This window comes from Giraffa tippelskirchi, chromosome 5, assembly GCF_054371585.1.
Source record: "Giraffa tippelskirchi isolate mGirTip1 chromosome 5, T2T-mGirTip1v1.2.pri, whole genome shotgun sequence".
Lineage (NCBI taxonomy): Eukaryota > Metazoa > Chordata > Mammalia > Artiodactyla > Giraffidae > Giraffa > Giraffa tippelskirchi.
This window is the reverse complement of record NC_137279.1, coordinates 180,167,456-180,191,182: the sequence shown is the minus strand read 5'-3', so window position 1 is coordinate 180,191,182 and position 23,727 is coordinate 180,167,456. Positions and strand designations below refer to the sequence as shown.

Genomic DNA, 23,727 nt, shown 5'->3' with positions numbered 1-23,727 from the left:
TTAATTGTCTTCCACATCTAGGTTAAGCCAGTTGCCTAAAGGTAAAGAGCATCACCCCATGGACAAGAGCATCACCCCATGGACAAAACATCAAAGTCCTCGGAATGCCAACGGCTGGCAGGTGCTGGCCTTTTGACTGTGCCAACCACAAATAAGATTCTTCATAAACTGGACAGGGCTGCACCTGCCGCCACACGGGAAGGTGAGACTGGGGGTGGTGCAGGCAGCCTCCACAGCACACCTGGCCTTGGCCAAGCTCTGCACCTGTTTCCAGGCCACCCTATATTTTCCTTTCCCTTCTAAGTCCTTTGTTGGGCTTCTGTGCCCTGTCTCAGCACCTTTCAACAAGTTCTCGGCTCCCAGCTGCTATTTCTGGCTCAGGTCCAAGGCCAAGCTGGGGTGGGGAAGTCCCTCTGGCTTTGTGCCAGAACCGTATCCCGGCAGCCCAGCCCCTGGCCAATCACACTCGGTTCCTGATTTACAGGGCAGCTGTGCCTTTCACTCCAGCACCAGGGCTGTGCGGGCACACACACGAATGAGGAACGAGCATACAATGCACTGTGCCATCAACCCCGTGTGACTCAGAGATGGGGGGTTATTGCGGCTTTACCACAGGAAGAAGTTTCAAATCATTACCCCAAAAAACCCCATCTTTTGTTACAGACTAATTGTTAGGCCTGGTGAGAAAAGAGGCTGTATTAGAAATCTGTAGTAGTGAACTTCAGTTTCGACTGACAAAAAGACTTCTATCTAGAAGGACGTGCAGAGAAAGCAAGGTAAGTAGAAGAACTGCATGGAGAACACTGGCAGAGAACAAGAACTGAGAGAGAGATCCAGCGGCCAAACAACACGGACCGAGGCGCTCCTGTCCAGAGGCACTGGGGAGGGGGGCAGGCCTTGGCTGTACTTCTCTGTAACTAACTGAAAGCAGAAATTCAACGGCCGAGGTGAACAGGAGATGACTCAAAAGCATATTTTAAAAGTGCCCAAAAGATAAAAACAGGGTTTCATTTATGCTTAATCTCCTTTAATCTTTTAGCTCATGACCACACCGTTCCTGACCCAAGGCCCAATACTAATGCTACCCAGCTAAAGGTATAGCTGAAGGAAACAAGTGCGGTGGATGTACAGCTGAGTGTGGACTTTGGAGTCAGGCCTGCATTCAGTACTCTACTGCTTATTAGCAAGGGGATTTTGAGCAAGTTATTTAACTTCTCTAAGCCTCTATTTACTTATCATCAGAAAGAAAAGAAAAATGCCCACCTTAAAGTCCCAGTAATAAATGTATTGCACCCAATTTAGTGCTAAGGATATAGTGCAGGGTCCAATGAATGAGAATTTCCTTCCCTTTTCCTTAAAAGCACTATTCAACTGAAGTTAAGAGGTGCAGCAGCCTAAAGCACCACGTATCTGAACACAAAAGTAATGCTAGGAGAATTGGTAAAGGCTTTGTCTTTTTATACTACTCATCTGGCCCCAAAACCATTTTAATTAGGAAAGTCTTCCTACAACATCTAATTGTTCTTCAGATATAAAATTTGAAGCTAAGATCAACCCCAAACACCAACTCTGCTAAGAAAATATTGCTCATTTGCTCTTAACTAGCTTGCAGCCAGTACTCAGGTGTTCAAGGCATAAGGTAGATTCTTCCTCGGGAAGAACGGTTTCCTGAGGTATCAAAATAAAATACCCCTGGATAATCACTTATGCAACAGCCCCCAGGTCAGATCCAGAAACTAAAGTTTACTTTCTGGGTGAGCTGAGAATGCCGACGTTCTACTGAAAGCAGACCCAGAGCATAAGGAAAAACAAGGAGACTTACTGCTCAAAAAACGGTTTTTAACCCATCGGTTTTGCTTCCGGGCATATCTCTTAGTCACTTGTTTCAGAGCCTCAATACCTGAAAGACAAAGCAGATATAAGAACCTCTAAGCACTTCTCACTCTGCCGCAAGGAAGGTCCAGCCAGCCTGGCATCAGAGAAAACTAGCCACGTCAGCACACTGGTGGATACTTGGTACGTGAAAATCTCCATTCTGAGCTGAAGGCCATTTGGGACTCTTTCAGCCTCAGTTCTTTCTCAGACCATACCAGCTGGACATTCTATCACCCAAGGATGTCCAAGGCTAGGTTAGATGGAGAATTCACACCTTTCTTTAGGAGCTGGTTTCTAATCTCTGGTGTGCATTTTCCTTCCGTGATCAGGTACTCGTGAAATTCCTTGAAGCCAATTGATTGGAAGATACCATGTTGATAGTCCTGGCTGGGAACAAGAGAGCATCAGTGGATAAGCCATTGCATCTGAGAGCTAGAGGGCCCTGGAGATGATCTATCTGAACCATTTCATCTCACAGATGGAGAAACTGAGATCCTGAGCCGTCACCACCTCTCTGAAATCCTTCCTCTACACCCCTCAATCAGCTCCCAGGTTACTTCCGTTGAAAATTAACTCCTGGGAATGTTTGTGAGATTAGAAAACTGCACCTGTAACAAGTACACCAACCCTCCTTCCCACAAGCCGAGCCAATGCCAAGGACGAAGGCTAATAAACAAGTAGATCCAAAGCCAGTATTGTGTTTATGGTCTTTTGACCATAAGCAAGGGATGAAGAGTACGTGGAAGTAACAGCCAAATTCTCACCTATTTTCTGCAACTTTCTTCTCATTATAGCGTTTGTGAAAATCTCTTAGTTCATCCAAGAGCCCAGCAGCAAGCATGTTATCCACCCTCTTATCCAAGCGCTCATCTAGAACTTGAATCAAATTAACTCATCAACCAGCAAGCCTGTCGAAGGTGCGTACTATACATGATGAATGCATAAGCTGCCACAAAGAAGAGAATTTGTTCAAATGGAAGAAAAAGTTCAGAGTCCAAAGATTATTTAATAATTCATAATTATATTCAGTCACAAACTCTGCAATTCAATAAAAACAGCAAGAATGAGGCACATCATCTTATTATATAAGGAGAAAGCACTAGCCAATTCAGAGAGTCAGATCTCCTTCCACAGGAGCTTTCTCTTTCTCCTTTGGATCTTCTCTGGATAGCAGCCCCTTTCCCATCCCATCTTATCTCATCCTTGGTATCTTATACTAATGCCAGCAATATCTTTACCTGCTTTCCAGACTGGTACCCAGGGAAATGACACTGTGCCTTTGATAATGACAATAAAATTAATAGCAAACACTTGCTTAGCACTTATTATGAGCCATTCATATGCCACTAAGAACCTGTTTTTTCAAAACAACATTTTATTGAGGTATAGTTGACTTACTCTAAACATTTTATATACAGCAATGTATTACTATAAGCTTTATCTCAGGTGGACTCTGGGATACTAAAGGACTTTTACCTGTCTGTTCCGCATGAAGCCAGAGGATGCATGGGTTAGGGAACTTCAGAGGGCCTCCAAGGGGACCACCGCCTTCCTCCTCATGTTGACGATGAAGAAATTCACTATGAGAGATTCCCGTTTCCTCAAACACTTGCAGGCTCCTAAGTCATTTGAAAGAGTAGAGCAGGCACATCCATAAAAACCATTAGGAAATATTAATTCTCAAGTAAAACACAGGAGAGGTTATTCATTATAGAATGCCTCATTGTCATTTTCACCATTTAAGCCCCCGAACACATGAAGGTCTGGGGTTATACGGCAGTCCTATAGCTACTCAGAAAAGAGTTATAAAGAAAACTTAAAAGAAATAAAACTACCCTTCTAAACATACATAAAATTCTCTGAAATCTTTAGGTTCAGAAACAACAGGTTTCTTCTACACAAACAGAATAGCACATACTCACTTCCAAGTAAGCAGTAAAAAGCTTGCTGGGACACTCTGTTATAAGCCAACAAGTCTAGTCTCGCTGGAATGCCTTTCCCACAGTACAAAAGCATGCTGTATATCCAGCTCATCAACTTTCTTTTTAAATATGTCTAAAATTAATGAAGAATGCTTCAGACTAATTCTGTACTCTACTACACCCACAAAGATCACTGAAGAAAGAATTCACATACTTAAGCCACCATCTACTCTGTTAGTATCTACTATGTTACGCAGCACTAGGTAATTTAACTCTCAAATCTACACTCTACCTACTCTGGGTGATTGCAACTTATCAGCCTGAACGTGATCTGTCCCTTCCTGATCCAATTCTACTTCCTGAAACCCTAACACAAGAGTAGAAACCCCTCATCTTTCCCCATCACCGGTCTCTCAAAAGAGGACTTACGGTGGGAAAAAAGTAGTAATAGATATCTTACTTATCTGGAGGTTAGAATATACAGCCTCAAACAAAAAGAAAGATGGATCTTCTTTTAGAGACTCGAGAACTCCTGCTCAGAACCTATTGCTCTTACTAAAATATATTCTCAACTCATTAGAAGTAGCAAAACAAAGAGAAATGCTAAGAATTGATTAATAAAAGGAACAGATAATCATACCATAAAACAACATAAAAATGAATGTTCATCTAGTATCCCTGAGTTTTCCAAAAAAATTTTGGAAGATTTCTATTAAAATGTTTGCAATAAAATGTTTGAATACTGGAAAATACATACTTCATTTATCTAGAATATGCATTATCAACAGGGTGATACTGACCTCAAGGGGGCAAAAAACACTTAGATATTATAATCATGTGCAGCCTTCCAAAGGTTAATCATAACCAAAATCTTATTCTTTAGTATCAAAATTTCAAGGAGGGGAGGGATGGAGTTACAACAAGAGAAAAAATTTTCTAAAAAAGCTTCAAGGGCAGAGTGGACAATAGAGAAGGCTTAAGAAACACTGATCTAGAACGCTTATTTGAGTGGACTATTTCATAACCCCTATCAATACCAAATGTTGCTACAATACTTAAAAGTGTATAAACATCCATATAGTAGGTCCTCATTAGAGCCTCTACTCTGTCAGATATGGTGTCACCTCCAGCACTGCATAAAAGTACACCTAAGTGGTGATCATACTATAATGTATAGAAATATCAAATCACTATGATGTGCACCAGGAATCAACACAGTGTTTCAGATCAATTATACTTCAAAACAAAAGAAAAAGAAATCAGATGTATGGTTACCAGAGGCTGGGGTGGGAGAAAGGCAAACTGAATGAAGTTAGTCAAAAGATACAAGCTTCCAGTTACAGATAAACAAGTACTAGGTATGTAATATACAACATGATAAATAAAACTAACACTGTTATAAGCTATAAATGAAAGTTAAGAGGGCGGTCTAAGAGTTCTAATAACAAGAAAAACATTTTTTCTCTTTTATTTTCTATCTATGTAAGTACATTAAACTTATCGTGGTAATAATGTAATGATGTATGTAAAAATAATCATTACGCTGTACACTTTAAACTTATACAGTGCTGTATGTCAATTATATATCAAGAAAACTGGAAGGAAAAAAGTAGGTATAATGACTGATAAAATGAAGCTGTGGTCAGAAGTGAACAGAATATGGAGCCAATGAAGATGCATATTTATGGAGGGAAAAATAAACCATCTAATACTAGGGAGGGAGGGAGAAAAACACACCCATCACACGAGGCTTCAATTTCAAAATAACCTAAGAAAACATGGTTAATGAACTAAGATCATCTCTCTCTTCCCTTCAAGGAAGTCTCTATGTGTTAAGGTGAGCTGATCAATATAAGACAATTTATAAAACTCACCTCCAAAAAAAATAAATCAAGTTATGGAAAAAAACAAAAATAAAACCTGCCTCCCAATGGGCAGTGTGCTGGGGCAGAACTCAGCCACTGCTGCATGCCAGAAAAAATTTATATGAAAACTGTTATACAAGCAAAGGTCAGATAGAAAATGAAGCAAGATTACACAGGCCTTAGGGAACAAGTGTATTGTATTACTAATTTTAAATGTAAAACAAAGTAGGGTGTGACTATCAGTTGAGGGAATCGTACTGAGGCAATACCTCAGGGCCTCCTAACCGCTGTGCTAGAACACAGCAACCTCCACTGGAGGCTACTACCAAACCCGTCTCGCCACCCAGGCACCCCGTGAAGAACTGACTGCCCTCTACCTCCAAAGGGACTTGGGGTCAGTGGCCCCAGCTTTCTTACCTGGCCACTTTGCGCTTGTCATGTGGGTGCAGCTTGGCAGCCATTTCCGGGTCAACCTGGCTTAGGCGTTTGTGGAGAACATGGCCATCCTCCTTTTCAAGCTCGCTTTTTCGGTCAATCACTTTCTCAGTGCCCATCTCCTGGGGCTATCAAACGAAGGTTTAGAGGTAAATTTAATTCAACAATTCAACAAACACTGAGACACTGTATGTGGCAGGCACTTTGGTTAAGTGTTAGGAACACAGAATTGAGATCAATCAGAAGGTCTTGCCATATGGTGAGAGATTATAAACAGAAAACTCCAATACACCACAGTAGTGCTATGAGGCCACAGCAAATAAAGAGGAAAGAAGATCTACTGTCTTGGAAGTACTCAGGTACACTGCTTCCTTGTCAGAAGTACAAGCTACCCTGGCTAACATATCTATATTAACACATCCAGGAGTCTAGCTTCTCAACAAGTGTGACCCAAGAATGGACCAGAATTTCCAGCACATTATACTGAATAGCTTGCAAAGTCCCACCCTATGCAATAGCACCTCTGTAAAAAGGTTGATGTTAGGTATCTCCCTGACATACAGATTGTTACAGCCGGGAAATGCTGAATCAAACTAAGGTACTGTTAACTTACATGGCGATGCTAATGAATCCACAGAGAAGCATTTTTCCCCACATACAGCCCCTGCCCTTAGGTCAGCCTAGAGGAGCACACTTGACATATGGAGATGGCACTTGCTTCAGAATATTAAGTAGGAAAATAAGTACAGTTGCTTAGTATAAGAAATAGGCAAGCATCAACTTTCCTCCCACTAAAATCAGCTGGCAAGAAAGAAGAACCCATTTCCTCATTGAACTACAAGGGAACTACACATACCTTACCATTGACGAGAACTTTCCAGAGCAGAGATTCGATATAATAATTGGTTCCTCCCACGACAATAGGAATTTTATCTCGGGCAAATATATCTTCAATGTGAACGTTAAGAAAGATGTCAAAATATTTAATATCAGGAAGAAAATGCTGACTCACTTGGAAGTAGAGAATTAGTAAGAAACCACATTCGTCATATTTTTGATACTAGTCGTCACTGTTTCTCATGAGTTTTCAGAATCATTTCCCATCAGTTCCAGAGGGACTTGCATAAACCAGAGACAGATGCACGATGGTAATTCCTTCCAGTTCTAGAACTTTCTAAGCCTTGCTCAAATTCAAAGCTTGCTTAGTGTTCCAAATCAGCTTAACAAGCACAAGCCTAAAGAACTCTCACAGAACCAAGTGTCAGCTGCTCAGGAAGCCACGAAAATGACATCCATTATGTGACTTTGCCTTCTAAGGCAAATTATGAGCTGGTTTCTCTAAGCCGTGGTTCTTAGACTCAGTCAGTCTTCACCATTCTGGGGTAGTAGTGTATATTTCACACTTGAAACTCTACCAGATGACCTGGGAAGCACAGGCTGTAAAGACAAATAGATTTCAATTACCAGCTTCAACACTCGGCAAGTCATTCAAGTTGTCTAAGCTTCAGCTTTCTCACCTGTAAAATTCTCATGAGTTCTTATGAGAATTACATGTGACAATGCAAATAAAACCCCTAAGACAAAAAAAAAAAAAAAAAAAACCCCTAAGACAATGCCTGAAATACTTTTTTATACTGAGTAAGCACTCAATTTACTTTAGTCATTATTGTTCTCATACCCCTGCTACTTGGAATTCTTCTCTTTAGAATCTCTGTTAAACAGATAATATCTACTTTAAGAGGAACTGTGCTTCTGAGGGTAACTGATAAAAGAGACTTTCAACCCAGATAAAGACTCATTTATATACTTCTTCCCCTTGCCAGCCACTCTGTGGGCACAGAGATAGATGACCTCTTTTCTATCAGAAACCCTCTATAAGAGGTTGAGGTAGGGTGGGGAGAAAGATGTTACCAGTTAAGGATTATAAGAAATACGTCCATTTTTAAAAAAGAGAAACAAATTCTATGTTCCCTCTTTAATTAAGTATAAGATTCTTCCTCCATGGAGAAGGAAATGGCAACCCACTCCAGTATTCTTGCCTAGAGAATTCCGTGGACAGAGGAGCCTGGTGGGCTTCTGTCCGTGGGGTCTCAGAGAGTCGGACATGACTGAAGCGACTTAGCAACAGCAGCAACAGCAGTTTCCCAACTAAGGGATCAAACCCGAGTTTGCTGCACTGCAGGCAGATCCTTTACAGGCAGATTGGAGTTGGGGAGTAAAGTCCTTAATTCTCAAGATGATCAGGTAGGGAGTTAGGTATCAGATATTAGAATGGGCCATGCAATCACAGGCACATCAGCAGTAAGAATGACTGGCTGAAGATGAGAAGTCTTCCTGCAGATATTCTGACAAAATAAGCCCCAAGATGCTTAAATAATCCTGGGAAGAGAGAGGTGTTCACCAAGAATGACTAGTATGAATGACTTGTCAACTTTTGTAAGCACAGACACAGAGCCAGATTTGGAAACATAGATTTACATTTAGAAAAATAAAGCAACATAAGTATTTGTGCACATTCATACTTAAGATAAACAGAAAATAAGATATCAAGAAACTGTTATAAATGCCTAATGAAAAATTACATTTTTCCAAAAAACTAATTTTATGGCTACAAGTTTTGTCTCTATGACATGTTAATTTCTCAGCTTTCAGTTTCTTGGAAAATTCCTTTGAGCTTAATATTTATCTCTGACTTAACCTTCAGTTGTACTTTTATTTCTGTAATATTTCTGCAAGCATTTTGAAATCCTCATCCTTCTTAAAATTTTCTGAGGTCTTAAAATTGAATAATAAACCACTAAGGGTAACTGGATATACACAGTGCCTTCTATGATAAAAAAAAAATATTCTTCTTCCATAATTCATGGAACTACAACTTCATCATTTTCACTGCTGAAAAAGTACTTAAATGAACAAGGCACATTTTATATATTCTTCTCTAAGTAGGAACTTGGGTATTTATATGTTTTTGCTGTTAAGAGCAATAATGTTGTTAAAATGAGATCTACCACTTATCTCCTGGTATACTTGTGGCAAGGTTTCTTTAGGATAGAAACCTAGGAACTGAAATAGTTGAAATACACTCTTACCAATGGCTAGTGGCTAATGTAAGTCACTCAGTCATGTCCAACTCTTTGTGATCCATGGACTATAGCCCTCCAGGTTCCTCTGTTCATGGAATTCTCTAGGCAAGAATACTGAAGTGGGTTGCCATTTCCTTCTCCAGGGGATCTTCCCAACCCAGGGCTCGATCCTGGGTCTCCTGCATTGCAAGCAGATTCTTTACTGTCTTAGCCATCAGGGAAGCCAGTATTCTTACCAATACAAACTCTTGTACTGGTAATACAAGAATATATCCAAATCTAGCTATTTTCCTTAAAAAAAAAAAAAAAAAGACTATTATGGGCATAGATGGTAGTGACAGCTGCTCAATGTGAATATACTTAAGACCACTGAACTGTACACTTATAAATAGTAAATTTTATGTACATTTAACACAGTAAAAAAGAAAAAATTGAATTAAAAAATCCTTAAAAAAAAACACTGTATCTACAAAGTCCTTCCCTACTCTAATATCACATAACTACTCAATTACATGTTATCTCATTTGTTTTAAAGTTTCATTAAAAAAAAAAAAGACATTTATTTAACTCTGAAATCCATCTGGAACTTATGTCACATATAGTAAGGACCTGATTTCACTTAAAAAAAAAAAATTAACTGTCCCAGGAAAAATTAACTACTTCATTATTTCCACATTGTTTTGAAATGCCACTTTGATCATAAAATACATACATACATACATACAACTTCAAGTTGTATCTGGCTTTTCTTATCTGTGCTACAAATTTGTCTAGTATTATATAATTTTCATGCTATGACAATTATTATGACTTTTCAATATGTTTTAATATATAGTAGTCCAGACAGTAAAAGCAGTTTGGACATTAAACTATAAGGGCAGCTCTCTCATGTTATTCTTTTTTTCCAAAACTTCTTCAGTGTTACCAGAATTATTTTTTCCTACTATAATCCCATCATATTTCTAGATTAATTTCTTATCCCCATTTAAAGGATGGGAAACAAGCTCAGTGGATAAATGCTTTACCCAATGAAATGACATTTATGTGGTCAAAATAGGCAGTTCTAAAACTAGGACACAGATTTTCTGGTTCCTAAGTCAGTGCTCTCTCCACTAAAACAGCACTTGCCAAATTTTAATACGCCTATGAATCACTTGGGACTCTAGTTAAATGCAGATTCTGATTCAGTAGGTCTAGAATGAGGCCCAAATTCAGCACTTCTATAAGCTCCTAAGTGATGCTGACCCTGCAGTCTGAGGACAAGATTCAGCAGCACGGACACTGTATCTTTCAATCCAAAGAGTTCTGATGGGGTTGCTACTGTTGTCTTGGGTATCTCTGCTCAGGAGAAATTGTCACTACAAAGAAAAGTTCTTTCTTGGCTTGGGCTGATATGCAGCCACCAAGCCTAGCTGCTGTCTCCCCAAAGGATATCAGAGCAGTTGCTTTGTTCCTGAAGTCCACCACTGTGTAATTCGTCACGAGAGGATCCACAAAGCTGATCATGTGGTGCTGGCACAGCCTCTGCTCTTGGGCAGATACCTTATTAGTGATGATGTCGAGACCTTCATAAACCTAGGAGAAAGAAAATTAGCGTGAGAAAGTCCTCTACTCCATAAAAGACGCACACCTCATGGGCAGAAATGATGATCTATTGCTCGCTGCAGCCAAACACTTGACTGACCCAAATCACCAGAGGAAATGTGTTCTAACCAGAGCACAGGCAGATCCACATAATCCAAGACAAAAGACACAGAAGAAATTAGAACACTGGGTTTTTTTTTTATCCAATAGTGGTTACTAACTCAGACTTAAAGATAAAAAGTATATGTAAATAGGTGCCCTTTAAGAACTGACTCTGCAAGATTAACTGGAGGTTCTCTGGCCTGAACTTCAAGCCTTTAAAAGTGGGCAGGTTGCTTTATTTACTCTACTTATCACAAGTCTCCAGAAAGGTAACATGTTGTGTTGCACATAGTTCTACTTCAAATGCTTAGATATATTTTGGATTTAAATGGCTCTGAAAGGTTTTTAGAATTTGTGTAAGATTGGCTCCATTTGTGGAGAAGTGGTCTATCTACAAAGATATATATAAAACACATATATACACACTTTGAAGTCAAAACCCCTAATACTGCTGAACTCTTAGCAGAAACACTGTGCCAAATTACTGCTTTGGGGGGTCAGCAAATACAGTCTAAATACTCAGAGGCAATATCCTGTCTGTAAGCTCTTGATCTGCCAATTCAACTAAAAAGTTCAAGTGTACTTTTTCTAAATGCAAGGTCTCAGATGGAGAACAGATCTAAAAATACTAGTTTGAAAATAGGGATGAATGCTTTAGATTAAATGTTCTCTCTGTAACCACTGATTCTACAGGGAGCACTGAATGAACAAATAATAAGTTCCATAGAGCCCACAAAGATGTTAAGAACGTTTTTTATCTCACATTTCCCTTTACTTAAATGGGTGTCAAGTAAGTACAACAATAAAGTATAACGGTTAGGAGGAAGGACCTTGGCGCCAGGCTGCCTCAGATCAATTCCTAACTCTGCCACTTACTAGTTATCTGTACGTGAAGCAGTCAGTTTACAAATCTGTGTGCCTTAATGCTTTAGCACTAAAATGAGGATAATAATATCTATCTCATATGGTTGTTGTGTAAATTAAATGAGTTAATACCTACTTAGTTGCTCAGTTGTGTCCGACCCTTTGTAACCCTATGGACTGTAGCCCTCCAGGCTCATCTGTCCATGGGGAACAGGCAAAAATACTGGAGTGGGTAGCCATGCCCTTCTCCAGGGGATCATCTCAACCCAGGGATCAAACCGAGGTCTCCCACATTGCGGGCGGATTCTTTACCATTTGAGCCACCAGGGAAGCCCAAGAATCCTGGAGTGGGTAGCCTATTCCTCCTCCAAGGGAACTTCCCGACCCAGGAATTAAATCGGGGTCTCCTGCATTGCAGGTGGATTCTTTACCACCTGAACTATGTAAACTCCATATAAGGGTCATTATATCATTACCATCTATATACCTACGGCAACAACAGGAGAATGGACAATAACTTCAGTGTCACTATCACTCTGAAGCCTCTGTGCTCTGCTCTTAGCAACTGAGGTTATTTAAAGAACAAGGATATAAACTATCTTCAAACAAAAAGCAAATGGTTAATCAGTAAAACAGCACAAGAAAACATATAAACAGAGCCACAGAGAAAGAACTAGCTCTGCCTTTAACCCGTTTATCTGTGCCTGACAACAGAACTACATTCTTACACCTGAACACTGATGGAATCTTAAATTGTAGGGAGCTCTTTTCTTTGTATCTTGAAAAGACTTCCTTCAAAAGTTATAAAGTGCAGTAGCATATACTGGGAGAAGGCAATGGCGCCCCACTCCAGTACTCTTGCCTGGAGAATCCCATGGACGGAGGAGCCTGGTAGGCTACAGTCCATGGGGTCGCTAAGAGTCAGACGCGACTGAGCAACTTCACTTTCACTTTTCCCTTTCATGCACTGGAGAAGGAAATGGCAACCCACTCCAGTGTTCTTGCCTGGAGAATCCCAGGGATGGCGGAGCCTGGTGGGCTGCCGTCTATGGGGTCGCACAGAGTCGGACACGACTGAGGCGACTTAGCAGCAGCAGTAGCAGCAGCAGCATATACTGGGATCTGCTGTGCAAGATAAGAAAACTATAGGAGGGAAAAAGAATGAATAATTGTGTGTTCTTCTCCTTTTCCCACAGCCTTTAGTTGGCTCTGCTGTAGTTTAGATTTCAAATGACCCAATGTTAACGAATTTACACAACTTGATTTTGCCAGTACAGGACTTCTGACCTATAAGTAGATTCTCATTTTTAACACTGCGATTAACATTAAGGAAATGCACAGCTGCAAATGTATAATTACCAGCCCTCACCTCCAAAAAAGCCAAAATGTAAACACAGTCTCTACCAGCACATTCTATCAGATATGTAGATAAATTTGTAGATACATTTTCATCCTATATTCTGCTTTTAGGTATATTTTCTGGAGCCCCTTAAAATGGCCTATTTTAACAAACACATAAACATAAGTCAATCCCAGAATTAAACTCACCTTATTTGTTGAAGGCAGTGGCCACCTACTGTACTATTTATGGTATATATACAAAAGCCAACAAATATCAGGAAGAATGGTTTTAAATAACCAAGAGTTCTTGCTCACAGAGTTAACAAACTAAAAACTGTAACTGAATCTTGGTTAGCAATGTAAATTGTCATCTTTGAGCAACTTGTTAGTAATCCTTTGTCTCCTGTACCATCAGATTAAAAGAAACTGAGCATAAAGATATGGGTGTTACAAACAAGGTATCTGATAAAAGAATTACTGTTAACTTTTAGGTATAATACACTTTTATAGTATAAAAATATAAAATTTTTATTATATTTTTTGCTGAATAATATGGTGTTTCTACATAGCAGTATATAATACACCAAGGTATACAGTATATTGAAGTACTGCAAATGAAAGCATATGTCTTTAAAAAAAAAGAGAGAAATTGAAGCTGCATAGATACAGGATTAGTGGTTGCCAGAGGCAGGGGTATGGGGTGGGCAAAATGGGTGAAGACAGTCAAAAAATACAAACTTCCAGTTATAAAATAAGTAAGTCATGAGGATGTAATGTACAGCATAGTTAATAATAACTACTACTCCATATTAACAACTTGTCAAGAGTAAATTTTGGCTTCCCTGGTGGCTCAGATGGTAAAGAATCTGCCTGCCAATGCAGGAGACCCAGGCTAGATCCCTGGGTCAGAAAGATCCTCTGGAGAAGGAAATGGAAACCCACTCCAGTATTCTTGCCAGGAGAATTCCATAGACAGAGGAGCCTGGAGGCTACAGTCCATAGGGTCACAAACAGTTGGACATGACTAAGCGACTAACACATACACACAACAGTAAATCTTAAAGGTTCATCCCAAGAAAAAAATCTAAATATGAATGGTGACAGATGTTAACTACATTTGTCATGGTGATCATTTCACAATATACACAAACATCAAATTATTACATTGTTTATCTGAAACTAATATATATGTTGTATGAGAATATATCTGGTCAGTCACTCAGTCGTGTCCGACTCTGCAACCCCATGAACTGCAACATGCCAGGCCTCCCTGTCCATCACCAACTCCGGAGTTTACTCAAACTCATGTCCACTGAGTCGGTGATGCCATCCAACTGTCTCATCCTCTGTTGTCCCCTTCTCCTCCCGCCTTCAATCTTTCCCAGCATCAGGAGTTTTTCAAATGAGTCAGCTCTTCGCATCAGGTGGCCAAAGTATTGAGAGTTTCAGCTTCAACATCAGTCCTTCCAATGAATATTCAGGACTGACTTCCTTTAGGGTAGACTGGTCGGATCTCCTTGCATGAGAATATACATACCTCAATAAAAGAATATTAGAAGTGATTCAAGGTAATGTTTAGGGCTTCCCTGGTGGCTCAGCAGTAAAGAATTTGCCTGCGATGCAGGAGATGTGGGTTTGACCCTTGAGTCGGGAAGATCCCCTGGAGAAAGAAATGGCAACCCATTACAGTATTCCTGCCTGGGAAATCCCATGGACAGAGGAGTCTGGTGGGTTATAGTCCATGGGGTTGCAAAAGAGTCAGACACAACTTGGCAATAAACAACAGCAAAGTTATGTCTATAATGATGTTGCTTCACTCTTTTCCATTCTAATATGACTTTTGGCAGTTACTGATATGCTGTTAAAGTTGTGTTTACAAATGACTATGCAGCTTGTGATCACAGTAACTGCGTATTGCAAAATTTTACTCATGAATAAAATTGTTAACAAGCAAGAAGGCAAGAGTAGATGAAAAGCATAGGTTAAGTATATCTATATCTGCACTGTACAAAAGCAAGAATGATACTGAGAACATATTTGTTAATAAGGCACAAGAGATATGGATCATTGAATCAAATACATGGCTATGACCCAAGTAAAATTCACAAACATTATTTATATTAATAATATTGTTTTATGCTTTATTTTACCTTTCATAGAGAAAAAGGAAGTTTATTTATTATAAATCAACTATACTACTTCAATTTTTAAATTAATTAATTAAAGTTTATGATGACTGGTGTCTGAGTTCCAACAATGGAGGAGAAAGAGATTATCATTGGAACAAGACTGGCCAAGTTTTCACAATTATTGAGCAAAAGTGACAGATATGGGAGTTCAACTACTACTTGCTCTATTTTTTTATATCAGGAAATTTCCATAACAAAAAGACTCTTTAAAAAAACCTGGATGCACTTTATTAGGATGGTTATTATTTAAAAAAAAAAAGTTGGTGAAGTTGTAAAGAAATTAGAATCCCTGTACAATGCTGGTGGGACTATAAAATGACGCAGCCACGGAAAACAGTAAGGTGGTTCCTCAAAAAGTGAAAAGTAGAAATACTATAAAAAAGTGAAAGTGACAGTCGCTTAGTCGTGTCTTACTCTTTGCAACCTCGTGGATGGCAGCCCATCAGGCTCTTCTTCCAGGAATTCTCCAGGCAAGAATACTGGAGTAGGCAGCCATTCCCTTCTCCAGGGGATCTTCCCAACCCTGGGATCAACCTGGGTCTCCTGCATTGCAAGTAGATTCTTTACTGTCTGAGCCACCAGGGAAATACCTGATTCAGCAATTTCACTTTTAGGTATGTACTCAAGAGAACTGAAAGCAGGGAGTTGAACAGATACATATATATATACACACACACCCATGTTTACAGCAGCATTTTTCACAACAGCCAAAAGGTGAAAGCAACCCAAGTGTCCATCACAGATAAATGGATAAACAAGATGTGTCCTATATTTACAAGGGAAGATTATTCAGACTTAAAAAGAAAGGAAACTCTGACACTTGTTATAACATGTGTCCAAAGTCACTTCATCATATCCGACTCTTCATAACCTTACAGACTGTAGCCCGCCAGGCTCCTCTGTCCATGGGATTCTCCAGGCAAGAATACTGAAGTGGGTTGCCATGCCCTCCTCTAGGGGATCTTCCCGACCCAGAGACCAAACTTGCATCTCTTATGTCTCCTGCCTTGGCAGGCAGGTTTTTTACCACTAGCACCAACATTGGCGAACCCCAAAGACATTACGTCAAGTGAAATAAGCTGGTACAAAAGGACAAATACTATATGATTCCACTTATTATATGACATATATCATATTACTATATGACATATATCGTCAAATTCTGAGACAGAAAGTAGAATGGTGGTTGCCAGAATGGTCCCTGTCATTCTGCCAGGGGCTGGGGGAGCGAGGAATGGGAAGTCAATGTATAATGGGTACAGAATTTTAATCTGGGAAGAGGAAAAAAGTCCTGGAGATGGTGAATGATGACGGCTGCAGAACAATCTGAATGTGCTTAGGGCCACTGAAATGGTAAAATGGTAACTTCTTTGTTGTGTATATTTTTCCAATAACTTTAAAAAGGCTCGATAGAATTTAGACACAATGAGAAACTAACGAATATTAGCAATAAGATAAAATTTTCAAATATTTGTTGAATTTTTCAATTCTTTTGAATATATAACCCAGAAGTAGAATTGCTGAATCATACAGCATTCTTCAAAATTATTGAGAGAGCTGGTAATGTTCTATTTCCTGAACTGAGTTGTGGTTACACAGGTATTTTCACTTGTTGATAATTTATTGAACTATGCAGTTATGAATTATGTGTTTTATGGTGTACATTATTTATCAATTAAAATCATATTGCTAGGCCAAAAAGTAAAACAGAGCAACATTTTACATATTTGCATTACGGATAAACATGTAAACAAATCTGGAAACCAATCAGTTTTATAAATGTCACATTTGGTTCACATTATTGTAAATGCCACAACTGGGCTTATAATTTTATTACCTGCCTAGAAAGCATCATTCCACCAGAATAGGTTAGGTCTGCAGCTGATTGCCTGACATTCTGCCTATTTCTCAGCTTTACCTATAGTTTCAGTGAAACTCTGAAACTACCTACAGCACGGTCAGCTCCAGGTGCTAGAAGAGCTAAAGGGATCTGTGTTCTCTTTTAAAGCCAGCACGTCACTCTGTTCCATTTCCCATTCTCCCAGAGGACACCTGTGATCTGTCCTCACAGAAATGACTGGATATTTTTTTTTAATTTTTAAATAAAAATAAATAAAAGAAATGATGGGATAAAATGCTTCTCCACACAAATCAGATTTTGACAATACTAAGGGAACTCTGGCCTCTTTTTGAGGCCTGATAATTGAAATACTCTAAGAAACTGCAGGTTTAACCTATTTATCCAATTATCAATAAAACTGGCTTATCTCAGTAGACATTTACTGAGAGTGTACAATGCGCCAGATAATTTGCAAGATGTTAGGTGTGCAAAGACTTAGAAAAGGTACTTGTCCTCAATCTCTCCTTGCTATTCTTTGGAATTCTACATTCAAATGGGTATAACTTTCCTTTTCTCCTTTGCTTTTCGCTTCTCTTTTCACAGCTATTTGTAAGGCCTCCTCAGACAGCCATTTTGCTCTTTTGCATTTCTTTTCCTTGGGGATGGTCTTGATCCCTGTCTCCAGCACAATGTCTCGAACCTCCAACCATGGTTCATCAGGCACTCTATCAGATCTAGTCCCTTAAATCTATTTCTCACTTCCACTGCATAATTGTAAGGGATTTGATTTAAGTCATACCTGAATGGCCTAGTGGTTTTCCCTACTTTCTTCAATTTCAGTCTGAATTTGGCAATAAGGAGTTCATGATCTGAGCCACAGTCAACTCCCCATCTTGTTTTTGCTGACTGTATAGAGCTTCTCCATCTTTGGCTGCAAAGAATATAATCAATCTGATTTTGGTGCTGACCATCTGGTGATGTCCACGTGTAGAGTCTTCTCTTGTGTTGTTGGAAGAGGGTGTTTGCTATGACCAGTGCATTCTCTTGGCAGAACTCTATTAGCCTTTGCCCTGCTTCATTCTGTACTCCAAGGCCAAATTTGCCTGTTACTCCAGGTGTTTCTTGACTTCCTACTCTTGCATTCCAGTCCCCTATAATGAAAAGGACATCTTTTGGGGGTGTTAGTTCTAGAAGGTCTTGTAGGTCTTCATAGAACCGTTCAACTGGGAATGTCTGGCAACACCTAAAAACATTTTTAGTTGTCACAAATTGGCGGTGGGGGTGCCATCTAGTGGGTAGAGGCCAGGGATGCTGCCAAACACCCTTCAATACACAAGATAGCCCCCTGCCCCTACAACAGAGAACTACCCAGCCCACAAAATGTCAAGAGTCTCAAAGTTGAGAAACTGGATTCAGAGAAATTTCACCTTGGAGATACTCCTCCCAAAATCTGTACAGCCTAAGGTCCCCCTCCTTTAAGCTCCAATCTTTTGGGGCTGTCATGCTGTTGGGTGGCCCTAGAGTGTGCTAACCAGAATAGGCACTGGGCAGATCCTGGAGCTCTGTCCGAGGGCTAGCTGGCTATGATGCACCAACACAGTTGTCTACAAGCAAAGGGAAACACTGCCCTCCAACCAGTTTGGTTCCATCCTCTCAAGTTATCTTCCCCCTTTTGACTTCATTTACTTCCTAATCCAAATTATATCCTGAAGTCCTTTCTTCACTTTCTCTGAAGGCATTTTCTTGCCTCTAGGGATTATACCCACCTTGAAAACCACAATCTTGGATTATGCATCAATCTATAATAACTATCCATCCATCTTCTCTGCTGGCTAATCCCCATTGCTCCGTGGATATCTTCCTCACTCAGATCACTAAGGAACCCTGACTACCAAATATAACATTTTTTCTACTAAGCTCTCAAAACACATAATGGAAAATACAAAAATCTGATACACCTGAGCACTCCTTCATAAATCATTCTCCTTTGGGACTTCAAATGGCACCATCTTTTCCAGGTTTTCTTCCTATTCACAGGACCTTCCACCGATCTATTAGCAATGTCTGTCATGGGAAAAGGGGGCTCCCCCAGTGGCTCAAGGGTAAAGAATCCACCTGCAATACAGGAAATGCAGGAGACTTGGGTTCAATCCCTGGGTTGGGAAGATCCCCTGGAGACAGAAATGGCAACCCAGCAGTATTCTTGCCGGGAAAATCCCACAGAGGAGGCTGGCAGGCTATAGTCCATAGGGTCACAGAGAGTCAGACACAACTGAGCTACTAAGCATGTCATGGGAACAATATTGAGAAATGGCAGTCTTTACAGCATCTATCTGCCATTTCCATACTAATAACTTTCTCTGGGTGACCCCCAAGGCCTCTATAACCAATTTTTTTCTGTGTGTTTTTAACTCCCAAAATCCTATCTACAATCTAGTTCTCTCTCATGATGTACATTTAACTCCCTCACAGACATTTCCATCATCAGTGAGAGCTATCAAATATAGTATTGAAGTCATTAACAGTAAGGACTCTAGAGTCTGATTGCCAGGATTTAAATCATGGCTTCACAACTTACTAGCTATGTAACCTTGGGCAAGATATTTAACCTCTCTGTGCCTCACATTCCTTATTTATAAAGTAAGTGAAAGTCACTCAATCGTGTCCAACTCTTTGCAACCCCATGGGCTATACAGTCCATAGAATTCTGCAGGTCAGAATACTGGAGTGGGTAGCCGTTCCCTTCTCCAGGGATCTCCCCAACCCTGGGAACAAACCAGGGCTTCCTGAATAGCAGGCGGATTCTTTACCATCTGAGCCACCAGGGTAGCCCAAGAATACTGGAGTGGGTAGCTTATCCCTTCTCCTCGAACCAGGGTCTCCTGCATTGCAGACGAATTCTTTACTAGCTGAGCCATCAGGGAATCCCCATTTATAAAGCAAGGATAATCTTAAATCTAACATCAAAGGATTATTGTAAAAATTAAATAAATGATACAGTAAAGCACATGGACTAGGCCTGCCCTATAGGAAACAGCAATACAAAGCTATCATCATCTTTATCACCACCCCAAGCAGGTGCCTGAAACCTGCTATGTCCAAAACTGACCTCCTTACCTTTCCACCCATACCTGAGTGAACCACTTAATCAAAGTAAAATTGAAATGATCCTAGTATCTCTCTCTCTCCCACATTTCCAATCTCCCTCAACTTCTATCCACATGAGTTCCTAAAATTATCTCAAAGCTTACCATCACACTGCCCACTGCCATTATCAATTGAAGGCTTCATGATTTTTCAACTGAACTGTTTCATCAGCTTCCTAACTGATCTTCCTTCCTTTAGGGTATAACCCTTCCAATTTAGTACACACTGTAGCCAGTGATTTTTCTAAAATGAAAACATGGTCTCATGAATCCTCAAACTCTTTAGCATCACCTCTGATGAAAGCCTGCTTTGAGATCTCTTTCCAATTCTCCCCAATCTGTGCCTGTCCTCCATGTTCCCACATTACCTCTATCACAGAACTTCTTGTACATGAGAAGTATCTTGATCTCCTCCACTAGACTACAAGTTCTGAGGGAAGAACTTGTAGTTTTATCTCTAGTTCCAACATCTAGCACAGTGTCTAATACGTGGAATATATTCAATAGATACTCCAGGCTGGAGGTATAGAGTGCTAGATTTTATGCTAAGAGTTTCATTCTCTATGAAGTTATGTTGCCTCATTTCACCAGTGAGGAAATAGAAATGTAGACACATTAGGCAATCTGCCCAAAGTCACCCAGCTATTTAGTGGGAGAGACAAACTATGAATCCATGTCTTCTTACTTCACAGTCAGTGTTCTTTTCCTACTATGTTGCTAATCTCTGCTTCACACAAATCAGCTTTGTGAATTTGGAAAGTCAGTTTTTATTCCTGGAACCTCAAGTTCCTCACATTTAGCAACACTTCTAGATCTAATAGCCCAAGTTTCAAGAAAAGTTTTGGCACAGGAGGGTGAATGGAAAACAAAATTTTTTTAAGAGGTTGACACTCAATAGAAAGTTGATTTTCTTTTTTAATTAAAGTAATTTGAATTTGGTTATTCAACTGAAGAGATGCTGAAGAGTAGACAAAAGGTCAGTCTCTTTGCTAACTTTTCTTTTTTAATAAAATGATAACTTTTAAAATAATTTACACTTTACTAGATTAGAAACAATGAATTAGCTGCAGGAACATCATGGCAGGCAACTACTTCTTTTAGGTTTGTTTAGCAGAGATCCAACTGCAGACATGCTGAATAAATCAGACAGATTAAGATGCCCAGAAAGCAGGAGAACCAGTACCTTGACAGGTTTAGTCAGTCTGGTAACAGATGTGGTTTGAAATTTATAGTGCCAGTGATGGCTTTTACTTTCCTATAGAGATCTCTCTTCAAAGGAAAAGGGATTAGAATCACATAAGGCTATGGTTATCAAATTAAAAGTGCATACATAATATGTATGTGATGTATTCTTTCAGAGAATCTATCTTTGCTGTTGTTGTTGTTATTCAGTCACTAAGTCGTGTCTGAATCTTTGAGACCCCATGAACTGCAGCACGCCAGGCTTCCCTGTCCTTCACTACCTCTCGGAGCTTGCTCAAACTCATGTCCATTGAGTCAGTGATGCCATCCAACCATCTCATCCTCTGCTGCCCCCTTCTCCTCTTGCCCTCAATCTTTCCCAGCATCAGGTTCTTTTCCAATGAGTCGGCTCTTTGTATCATATGGCCAAAGTACTGAAGTTTCAGCTTCAGCACCAGTCCTTCCAATGAATATTCAGGCTTGATTTCCTTTAGGATTGATTGGTTTGATCTCCTTGCAGTCCACGGGACTCTCAAGAGTTTTCTCCAACATCACAGTTCAAAAGGGTCAATTCTTTGGTGCTCAGCCTTCTTTATGGTCTAATTCTTACATCTATACATGACTACTAGAAAAACCATAGCTTTGACTATATAGACCTTTGTCGGCAAAGTGCTATCTCTGCTTTTTAATACAATGTCTAATCAATCTTACTTGGTGGCAACAAGCATCTGAAACATTTTGAAATTTAATAAATACAGAGAGATTAGAACAGAGAATGCAAAATTAGCACATACTTTTAAGTGAAAATATGAGAAATTTTGCAATGCAGAGCCTTTGCAGTGGGTGCTTAGAAGTCCACCTGAAAACACTGATGAAGCACGGATATAAGGAAATTCAGAGATAACATAACCAGTCTAATCACCTGGACTTTTGTATTGAGAATACTGAGGCTCAGAGAGCAACCCTGGCCATATAACTGATGGCAGGGGAAGTAGGACTAAAGCAGGGTGCTTTGCCTATAACCCAAGCTATTTCTGCTGCTTTTTTGGGGGGAGGGGAACCATGACACATGGCATGTGCGATCTTAGTTCCTCAAACAGAGATCAAACTGCAGCGGAAGCACAGTCTTAAGCACCAGACTGCCAGGGAAGTCCCCTCTGCTGCCTCTTTTCAGTAGAATTTTTATCCTCATTTGACCCTCATCTGTTTGCTTGCCAGAAGTAATGAATTTCTACTGAGGTGAAATTAAATTTGAGAAGCTGAGGAGAAAACAGTTCCCATACACTGAACCCCTTCAAAGTTTCAGGAGGAAACATAACAAGGCTTCCCTGGTAGTCCAGTGGTTGGGAATCCACCTAGCAATGCAGGGAACACCAGTTCGATCCCTGATCCGGGAAGATGATCCACATATTGCGGAGCAGCTAAGCCCGTGCGCCGCAACTACTGAGCCCAAGTTCTAGAGCCTGTGTGCCGCAACTGCTGAAGACCACATGCCTAAAGCCCATGCTCCGCAACAAGAGAAGACACCCCGAAGAGAAGCCTGTGCACCACAACCAGAGAGAGTAGCCCCCACTCACCGCAACTAGAGGAAGTAACGAAGACCCAGCACAGCCAGAAGTAAGTACATGAAGAAAGAGCAAGTGTGATAGAAAGCTAGAAATATACACACAGACAATGCCATATGACTACAATGCTAAGACAGAAACAAAAGGGCTGGTTTAAGAGAAGAAAACAAAGTTAATGATAAAGCTTCTATTCCGTGGTCATCTTTACAGCCTCAAGATTGGCCCACTCTTGATGGCTTCGCTGATACTCTTTCTTGGGGTGGAGAATAACAGCTGAGGTGCTCCATTATTTGGAGGTGTATGTCTAAGGCAGGGAGAGGAGCATAGCAAAATGGATCCAGAAAATCCAGGTTCAAACCCGGTTCTACTATCCAGTTGTAGCCTTCATTTGGCAGGTTTAGTCTCTAATTTCTCTTTGCCTCAAGTCTGCCTCTATAAAATGGGGATAAAAACAGCACCTACACTCCTCGCTGGGTCATTCTGAAGATTAGAGTTAATATATACAAAGTGTTTAGAACTGTGCCAGATAGACGGTAAGCAGTACACAAAATACTCGGTATCTATATTTTCCTTGGCTTTTTGTGGTAAGATCCCTGACTAGGGTTTGAAAGAACAGAACTGCAAAACACCAGAGCTGAAAGGGGTTTCAGACACTGTGACAAATAGATACTGTATGGCCCACAAAGCGTAAAATATTTACTATCTTGACTTAAACAGTTTGCCGATCCCTGATC

At 40.1% G+C, this 23,727-nt stretch overlaps 1 protein-coding gene and 1 long non-coding RNA gene across 6 annotated transcripts in view; both read right to left on the bottom strand.

Annotated features, from left to right (window-relative positions):
- Positions 1-23,727, bottom strand: part of TRIT1 (tRNA isopentenyltransferase 1) — a 44,212-nt gene that overhangs the window by 6,403 nt on the left and 14,082 nt on the right. Inside the window, exons 2-8 of one of the 5 annotated variants that reach the window (XM_081494013.1) lie at positions 10,613-10,755; positions 6,959-7,052; positions 6,080-6,225; positions 3,352-3,494; positions 2,640-2,751; positions 2,150-2,262; positions 1,823-1,900 (exon numbers count right to left, since the gene is read on the bottom strand). In XM_081494013.1, coding sequence (XP_081350139.1) covers positions 1,823-1,900; positions 2,150-2,262; positions 2,640-2,751; positions 3,352-3,494; positions 6,080-6,225; positions 6,959-7,052; positions 10,613-10,755 — 829 coding nt within the window. Of the gene's footprint in view, positions 1-1,822; positions 1,901-2,149; positions 2,263-2,639; positions 2,752-3,351; positions 3,495-6,079; positions 6,226-6,953; positions 7,053-10,612; positions 10,756-23,727 lie in introns of all 5 variants that reach the window. The other 4 variants (XM_081494012.1, XM_081494014.1, XM_081494015.1 and 1 more) reach the window with 4 other exon arrangements.
- On the bottom strand, positions 17,693-20,229 carry LOC145507449 (uncharacterized). Its single transcript, XR_014054871.1, has 2 exons — positions 20,170-20,229; positions 17,693-19,215 (listed from the first exon to the last, which is right to left on the bottom strand). It is a non-coding gene; the product is annotated as an uncharacterized LOC145507449 (long non-coding RNA).